We start from the raw sequence: 9,813 nt of genomic DNA, 5'->3' as shown, positions 1-9,813 counted from the left end.
TGGGATCAAATTTCAGCCCTAGTATATTTGACAAGATACCTATTGTTCACCTGCTCGAACGAACCATTACAAAACCTGACTAAATCTGTCCCATCACTGAGAACACAAACTGCTGGACCAAACCATACTATGATTGGTTCTTGCAGGGGATCTTACCAAAAGACATGTATGAAACAAGGGCCCTTATAATTAAAGCTTCCACCTATACTATTATAAATAACACCTTGTTTAAAAAGTCTCAGACTGGACCTTACCCGCGATGCCTGGAGCCTCATGAAGCCAAACAGGTTATTGAGGACATACATGATGGATACTGTGGAAATCACAACGGCGACAGAAGCCTGGCAAACAAGGTTTTAAGGACAGGCTACTTCTGGTCAACCCTAAGGGCTGACTGCCTAGCTTACAGCTCAAAATATGAAGCCTGCCAACTTCACTCTCCATTCATTCATCAACCATCAGAGCTACTACATTCTATTTCAACCCCCTGGCCATTCATGAAATGGGGAATGGACATTCTGGGTAACTACCCCAAGCTCCAGGACAAAAAGTCTACATGTTAGCCATGACTAATTACTTTTCAAAGTGGATAGAGACTGACTCATACAAGCAAGTTAAGGAGAAGGATGTCTTATCATTTATCAAACGAAACATCATATGTAGATATGGCATCCCCTCAGAAATAGTTTGTAACAATGACACTCATTTTGTGGGAAAAAGGACAATGGCCTTCTGTGCACAATGGAATATCAACCTGGTAACCTCTACACCATGCTATCCAAAAGCCAACAGCCAGGCTGAATCCAACAACAAAGTGGTAATCAGTTGCCTGAAGAAAAAACTAAAGAGAAGAAAAGGCAGATGGACTGAAGAACTCCCTCTAGTCCTCTGGGCTGACAGAACTACACCTAAAACATCCACAGGCCAGACCCCTTACTCCCTGGTCTATGGCTGTGAAGCAGTGATCCCAGAAAAAATTCATATACCAACTACCAGAAGCAGCCTGAATACCGTGGAAGAAAACAAGCCACTAATGCAAGATAGCCTGACCCTGGCTGAAGAATTGAGAGATGCAGGCAAAATTAGAATAGCCTCCTACAAGCAAACTGTAGCCATAAGCTATAATAAAAATGTGAATATCAGAGTATTCAAGGAAGGAGACTTAGTCCTACGTAAAGTCTTCCCAAATACAAAAGATAAAAACGCTGGCAAACTTGCTCTTCCATGGGAAGGACCTTACCTGATTGATTCAATAGTAGGGCAGGTAGCCTACAGGCTACAGACCCTGAACGGAGAAATGATCCCCAGATCCTGGAATATCTCCCACTTAAAACTATTTCATGTATAAACCACTTATCTAATGCTCCAACCAGGTAAGACTATTAACCTTATCTCTTACCTCACAAGATTCTATGTGTAACCCCCTGAATTAAATAATCCATGTTCCTTCTATGCTCTTTATATGTGCTTGCCTACTAGTTGCAATTTTTACCATATATTTCAAATTACCATGTTAAATCCTGAAAACTTGTTTTACGCCTTTACTACAATTATCTAGGTCATTATAATTGCAGGCTTAAACAACTATTCAGGATTGAGGGCCACTCCACACAACCTGAACAACATCTCAGAAATGCTTCACAAACTATGGCATTTTTACCACATATAAAAGACACACAAAAACTGAGCTCAGTATGAAAAGACAGGTATGACGGTGACATAAATCCAGGCCACTTGTCTTAAAGCCCTCATGACAGGCTGAGGGCCTAAGCCCTCCTGACAGGCAACCACCCCTCTTACTCAAAAAACCCTCCAGATAGGCCAAAAAGCCACGATTTCCTGAACGGATTGAGGGCCATAAGCCCTCATGGCAGGCATTATCTTAACAAATGTCTCAAATTGCATTATAATAGGTACCATCTAATCAGACTAAAGCATACAATGGAACAAGAAACCAACTTCAAATTATACTAAGGAAAAAGTCTCATGAAGCAAGGAACAAAGTTTGCCTAGGGAACCTCCCCCCCGGGTAGGACAAATACCAACTAGCAAAAAATTAAAAGATAGTTTGTCCAGGGAACATCCGGTAATACCCCGCATTTTAGACGGTAGAATAATATTAAAATGTGTTTTAAATGATATTTAATAATTTAATTAATTGGATAATAAATTTGTAAGACGGAAATAAAATATAAAATAATTAAAACGGAAGAGATGTGGGTCGTGGGCCTGAGTATATAGTCAGGATTATAATTGTATATTATTACTAATACTAATATGGGAGTAATTAAAAAGGAAAGGAAAAATAAAGGTAATTGCTTTAAGGAAACTTCCTCCATCTTTCCTTCCTACACCTATATAAATAAGCTATTGTATCTACCCATAAGCATACAAAAACATAAAAACACAATAATTGATCTAAGGCAAGGGAGAGAAAGATCTAAGGGAGAAAAATAAGAGAATTCATCCAATTATTGTTGTCTCAAGGTAAGACCATCTCAATTTATATTTATATAGTCGTATTTAATTAAATTATCGTCCACCGTGAACCGTGCCGTTACCCTCAGTAGTTGGCCTTGACCGTGGGGATGTTAGTGGAACTTGTGGTGGTTGTTGTCGACCACTGTGGAAGGCGAATTTCGCGTCTAAATTTATGGTTGTCGCGGATTTAAGACTGGTTTAGTGACTTACTGGTTGGACGAATAAACACGGGACTTGGGTGGCTGGATAGCTCGGCTATGGGCGGTCTTAATGGTGGAGTCGGGGTGGCTTGAGGTGGTGGTTGGTGCGGTGAGTTGTCGGGTTGTGGTGGTTCACGCGGGTTTAAGCTGTTTAGGTGGGTTTTGAGTCGTTTGGTGGGTCGTGCATGGGTGTATCAGGTGGTGGAACCACCGTGGGTCAAGGGAGACCACGGTGGTGGCCACGGGTGGTCTTGGTGGCAGTAGGGTGGTGATTTAGTCGGGTTTTGTTTTTTTCTGTCGTGTTTTCGGGAGCTGTTTAGGGCGGGGTTTTGGGGCCTGTATAGGAGGTTTCAGGTGGTGGTTAAGGGCTGTCGGGGTTGGCCATGGTGCAGGCTAGAGCGTGGTAGGATTGGGTGGTAGTGTCGGTGGCTAGGGGTGTCACAATGGGCTGGTCTTGGTGAAGGGTTTGGGACTCGGTATTTTTTTTGTGTCATGGTGTTTGGGTTTTGTTTTCACGTGGTGTACGGGATTGTATGGGGGGTTTGGGTTGCTTTGATTCCTTTTGTTTATTAAGTCGGATTTTTACGTAATCTTTTACACGGGAAAATAATTAATTAAATTAAATTGTAATTAATTAAACTAATATAATGAATTGAATAATTAATAATTAAATTATAATATTTCGTTTAGTTGACGGTTTTGAAGTGGAGTATTTCTGATTATTTTATTGGACTGCTTTATTGGATTTGTCGCTGAGGTAGGTTATCTACTCAACTCGAACATGCATTTGTGTGATTTATTAAATAGAACAAACAATATTTATTATTCGTATTATTTAGTTTTCCGCTACAGTTGTATTTATTAATTTAATTATTTATTTTGGATTATGTAATAAGGTCATTTAAACATTATAATTATTTAAAGTACTGTGGTTTCGTTTACCTTTGTATTCACTACCTCAGGTAACTGAGATGGTAACACGTTCATTTATCTAGGAATGCCTAGTAAAGGCTCTTAAATAAATGGGGGTGTTACAAAGTTGTATCAGAGCGTACGTTCCTCAAGCCTAAAACAAATAAACCCAATGAATTTAGGATGAGTCTAATAAAATTAACGCGAGTAGAAACTGTTAGGAGCCCCTTAAGGCTTGGGATGAGTTAGGGGCCCCCTCACACCAAACTTCTGGCCCTTTCAGTTTTGAACCGGACACCTTTGAGAGAATTGAACGAGTGGGGTAATTAGAAGATATCTTCTGTCTTAAAGGTCCATTATCTCTCTTAAGATAGAAATTTCTAACCTTGTTGCAGGACGCGGATTGAGGTAAGTAATATATGATAGCATTTTGGTCTACAGCCGTTAGAATTGGAGTAACCATTGGGATTTGTGTTGAAATTTGGGTGATAATATGCATCAAATAGTGAATTGAATTATTTAGTTGAAATTATATAAATTGATTTGATATAATAGCGTGAATTATTAATCTACATGAATGGGTGTTGTGTGAATTAGAAATATTATGTCTAGTGATATGCGGTTATGTGATCCCTAAGCCATGATTAGTGTAGTAATTTAATGATTAAGCAATAAGTTTTGTGGGTGATGATTATTTGAACGGTTAACAACCGTAGGGGTGTGGCGGTTTTGGACGGTCGTGGGTCACGTGGTTGGCTGGCTTTAGGCCAGTCCAGTTAATCATATGTTGTTTTGTTTGCAGGTGTATTAATTAAAAACCTTAGGCCTAAATTCCTGAACAAAAGCTTATGTGTGTATTTTCTTTCTTTTAACATCAGAACCATGCCTCCAAAGAAAGCTACATCTACCCCTACACCCACTTCTATGTCTCAATAGGAGATCGATCATCTGATTGCTATAAATAAGGCATTGACAGCTGCGTTGAAAGCCAATGGGTCAGTGTAAGATTCAGCTAAAGTGAGTGCTTCTATTGCGAGGCACAATCCGACAAAGTATGATGGTTTGGGAGCACCTTCTCTATTGGGAGATTGGCACAGAGAATTTGATAATCTTTTTGAGCTATTGAAGTGTCCTACGGAAATACAAGTGGATCAGGCTGCTTATTATCTAAGAGGGAAAGCTGGTATGTGGTGGACTAGAAGCAAGGAGGCTGTGAGAGAGGCTGCTGCAAATAGTGGAAGTGATTATGTGAGGTGGTCGGGGTTCAAGAAGGTTATGAATGCTGTGTTCGTTCCAAAGCACATTAAGAGCATAATGAGAGCAGAATTTGACTCTTTCAAAATGACAGATGAGATGACAGTGGAGACCTACTACAATAAGTTCATGGAGCTATCTGAGTATGTTGCAGACTTAAACTTCAGTGAGGAGATGTTGGCACTTAGATTCGAGAAGGGGTTGACCACAACTATCAAAAAGAGGCTGGCAGCTGGGCAACCAAGTAACATGGATGACGTGTATCAAAGGGCTGGACATGCTGAGAGGATTGCAGATATGCTTAAGGAAGAAAAGAAAGAAAAGGGTGAGAAGAGAAAGAATGAGGCTGCAAGTGAGAATGCTGGGAATAAGAAACAAAATGTGAATCCATACCGATCTTTTTTCTCCAACAATGGGCAGAATGGGAATGGAAACCGGGGAGGTTTCGGCAGAGGAGGATCTTTGGAAGGCGGTGTGCTTACTTGCTTTAGATGTGGGAAAGTGGGTCATAAGTTTGCTGATTGTAGAGTTCATATGGGAAGTCAAGGAAGGGGTTTTGTAAATGTGAACCAGAGTGGAGGCTATCGTACTCCTATGCAGAATTATGGGAATTATAATCCAAGATCTGGTGGTGGCAATTATCAGAGGATCAACAACAATTATTCCAATCACAATTCCTTCAACAACAATCAAATCAATAATTTTCAGAAGATATTGAACGGTGGAAATCAGCAGAATGGGTCAGCATCAGCTAGCCAGACTGGAGCTAAGAGTAGTGGGAAATTATATATGAAGGGAAAGGAAGCTGCTGAGGAGGATGCTCATGTTTTCACGGGTACATTTCTTGTTAATTCTGAGCCTGCCTTTGTTTTGTTTGATTCGGGAGCTACCCACTCTTTTATTTCAAGTAAGCATGCTAGGACTTTAAACTTGAAAGAATATGATGAGATAAAATAACTAGTTGATATACCTTCGGGGGATTCCATACCTTGTAGTCGTGTGTATAGAGATGTGTCAGTTAAAATTGGGGAAGCTATCTTTTTGACCAGTTTAATTGAATTTCCCTTGGGTGGTTTCGAGGTAATTTTAGGGATGGACTGGTTGAGTAAATATAAAGTCTTTATAGATTGTCACCAAAAGAAAGTAACCTTGGGTGGACCTCAGGGAATAAAAGTGTCTTACAAGGGATTTGTAGTTAAACCAAAAATAAAACTTATCTCAACAGTTACCTTAAAATCTTGTTTGAGGAAGAGAGGTGAGTTTATCTTGTGTTATGTGAGGGACATGCGAGAGGAGGTGCCTGGTGCGGCATCTATACCTTTTGTACAAGACTTTCAGGATGTGTTTCCAGATGAGATTCCAGGGTTACCATCTCAGAGGGATATTGATTTTGGCATTGACCTAAAACCTGGGGCGGGACCAATTTTTAAAGCATCTTATAGGATGGGACCTAAAGAGTTGGAGGAGCTTAAAAAGCAGTTGGAGGAGTTGTTGGATAAGGGATATGTGAGGCCGAGTGTGTCACCTTGGGGAGCACCTGTGTTATTTGTTAAAAAGAAAGACGGGAGCATGAGGTTGTGTATTGACTACAGAGAGTTGAATAATGTGACTATCAAGAATCTTTACCCTTTGCCGCGGATTGATGATTTATTTGACCAACTGAGTGGGGCTGGAAAATTTTCTAAGATTGATTTGAGGTCGGGGTACCGTCAGTTGAGAATTAAGAACGAAGATATTCCAAAGACTGCATTTAGGACAAGGTACGGACACTATGAATTTGTTGTTATACCATTTGGATTAACTAATGCACCGGCAGTTTTCATGGACTTAATAAACCGTGTGTTTAGTCCCTATTTGGATCAGTTCGTGGTTGTCTTTATCGATGATATCATGGTGTATTCTAAGAATAAAGAAGAGCATGAGAAACATTTGAGGATTGTGTTGCAGACCCTGAGGGAAAATAATCTTTATGCTAAGTTGAGCAAGTGTGAGTTCTGCTTAGAGAAGGTTGCCTTTCTGGGGCATGTGGTGTCAAAGGAGGGAGTGTCAGTGGATCCAAGCAAGATTGAGGCAGTGTCCAAGTGGGAGAGACCGAAGAATGCATGGGATATTAGAAGTTTTATGGGGTTGGCTGGCTATTATAGGAGGTTTGTAAAAGACTTCTCAAAAATAGCTAAGCCTTTGACTACCTTGATGAGGAAGGAGAATAAGTTTCAGTGGGATAAGAGTTGTGAGAAGGCATTCCTAACTCTGAAGGAGCGCCTGACTACAGCTCATATTTTAGCTTTACCTGAAGGGAGTGAGAATTTTGAAGTTTATACAGATGCTTCGAAGAATGGTTTGGGATGTGTGCTTATGCAGAATGGGAAAGTAATAGCTTATGCCTCGGGAAAGCTGAAGCAGTATGAAGCAAACTATCTAACTCATGATTTGGAATTGGGCGCGGTGGTTTTTGCCTTGAAATTGTGGCGTCATTATCTTTATGGAGCTACTTTTAAGGTATTTTCTGATCACAAGAGCTTAAAGTACATTTATACTCATAAGGAGCTAAATATGAGACAGAGGAGATGGATTGAGTTAATTGGAGATTATGACATTGAGATAATTTATCATGAAGGGAAGGCTAATGTGGTGGCGGATGCACTTAGTATGAAATATGTCCATGCTTTGTGTACTGCCATGTCTAGGATGAAATTGCGTGAGGAAGTGGAAAAGATGGGCATATCTATGATCAAGAAAGGAGAAACAATTGGAGATTTGACCATTGAGCCAGAGTTGTATGAAGAGATCAGGAAGAAGCAAGAAGGAGATGCGAGAGTGGCACGGTGGAGAGAGGCCATGGGTGAAGCCGGGGTAGAAGGCGGGAAGAAGCGGTTTCACGTGGGTAGTGATGGTGGTTTGAGGTTTGATGGGAGATTGTGTATACCTGATGATGAAGAATTAAAAAGAAAGATTTTAACTGAAGCTCATTCTACTCCATATTCTGTTCATCCTGGAGGAGATAAGTTATATAAAGATTTGAAGAAGACTTTTTGGTGGCCTAAGATGAAGAAAGAGGTTGCTGAGTTCGTTGCTAGATGTTTGGTTTGTCAAAGAGTGATGGGAGAGCATAAGAGACCACATGGTAAAGTTCAGTCTTTGGATGTGCCTGAGTGGAAATGGGAGAGTATTTCGATGGATTTCATTTTGGGGTTGCCTAAGACTCAAAGAGGGGATAATATGATATGGGTGATTGTGGATCGATTGACTAATATAAGTCAGCTCACTTCATTCCTATGAATGATACTTGGAGTAAAGCTGAGTTGGCTAAATCTTATGTCAAAAATGTGGTTAAGCTTCATGGTGTGCCAAAGGATATTGTTTCTGATCGTGATTCAAGGTTTATATCTATGTTATGGGAAGAATTGCAATCTTTGATGGGGACTCAGTTGAAGATGAGTACAACATTTCATCCAGCTACAGATGGTTAGACTGAGAGGAATATTCAGACCTTGGAGGATATGCTGAGAGCTTGTGTGATGGAGTTTGGTGGATCATGGGAGGAGAGGTTGGATTTGATTGAGTTTTCATATAATAACAATTACCATGCTAGTATTGGCATGGCACCTTTTGAAGCATTGTATGGGAGAAAGTGTAGGAGTCCTGTGTGTTGGGATGATAGGGCAGATACAGTTGTATTGGGACCTGAGATGATACAGGAAATGGTGGAGCAAGTGCACATTATTCGTCAAAAGATGCGTGCAGCGCAGGATAGACAGAAAAGCTATGCAGATTTGAAAAGGAGTGATATAGAATTTGTTGTGGGTGATAAAGTGTTGCTTAAAGTGTCTCCTATGAGAGGTGTGATGAGGTTTGGGAAGAAAGGGAAGTTGAGTCAAAAGTATATTGGGCCATATGAGATCTTAGACAGAGTTGGAGAGGTAGCTTACCGTTTAGCATTACCTCCAGCTTTGGATAGAGTGCATAATGTTTTCCATGTTTCACAATTGAGGAAGTATGTGAGTGATCCTACTCATGTGCTGGAGCCTGAGCATGTTGAGCTTGATGAGCAGTTGACTTATGTTGAAGAGCCTAAGGAAATCTTGGATAGGAGAGTGAGGAAGACTCGTGGTGGTGAGATTGCGTTAGTGAAGGTTTTATGGTCTAATCATAAGGTGGAAGAAGCTACATGGGAAGTTGAAGCTACTATGCGAGAGAAGTATCCTAGTCTTTTTATTTTGAGTTAGTTGGTTACGGGGACGTAACCCTTTTTTAGGGGGATAGGATGTAACATCTCATATTTTATAACATTTTTATGATAAATTTAATAATAAAACTATCTTGTGAAGAATTTAATAAGAAATTTAGTTGGAATTTATTTGAGATATTATTTCTGTTGTTTGGGTATTTGGTGAACTTCGGGACAAAGTTCTTTTTAAGGAGGGAAGACTGTAATACCCCACATTTTAGACGGTAGAATAATATTAAAATGTGTTTTAAATGATATTTAATAATTTAATTAATTGGATAATAAATTTGTAAGACAGAAATAAAATATAAAATAATTAAAACGGAAGAAATGTGGGTCGTGGGCCTGATTATATAGTCGGGATTGTAATTGTATATTATTACTAATACTAATATGGGAGTAATTAAAAAGAAAAGGAAAAATAAAGGTAATTGCTTTAAGGAAACTTCCTCCCTCTTTCCTTCCTACACCTATATAAATAAGCTATTGTATCTACCCATAAGCATACAAAAACATAAAAACACAATAATTGATCTAAGGCAAGGGAGAGAAAGATCTAAGGGAGAAAAATAAGAGAATTCATCCAATTATTGTTGTCTCAAGGTAAGACCGTCTCAATTTATATTTATATAGTTGTATTTAATTAAATTATCGTTTAAACTCCGTATAGACCACCGTGAACCGTGCCGTTACCCTCAGTAGTTGGCCTTGACCGTGGGGATGTTAGTGGAACTTGTC

General features: G+C 39.7%; 1 protein-coding gene across 1 annotated transcript; it reads left to right on the top strand.

The window, feature by feature from the left end:
- Positions 1-8,446: 8,446 nt before the first annotated feature.
- LOC141632070 (uncharacterized) lies at positions 8,447-9,073 on the top strand. The gene is made up of 2 exons (XM_074444653.1): positions 8,447-8,697; positions 8,839-9,073. Exons 1-2 carry the CDS (start codon positions 8,447-8,449, stop codon positions 9,071-9,073), a joined length of 486 nt encoding a protein of 161 aa, XP_074300754.1.
- The last annotated feature ends 740 nt before the right edge of the window (positions 9,074-9,813 follow it).

Source organism: Silene latifolia, chromosome Y, assembly GCF_048544455.1.
Source record: "Silene latifolia isolate original U9 population chromosome Y, ASM4854445v1, whole genome shotgun sequence".
Taxonomy (NCBI): domain Eukaryota; kingdom Viridiplantae; phylum Streptophyta; class Magnoliopsida; order Caryophyllales; family Caryophyllaceae; genus Silene; species Silene latifolia.
This window is presented reverse-complemented; position numbering and strand designations above follow the sequence as displayed.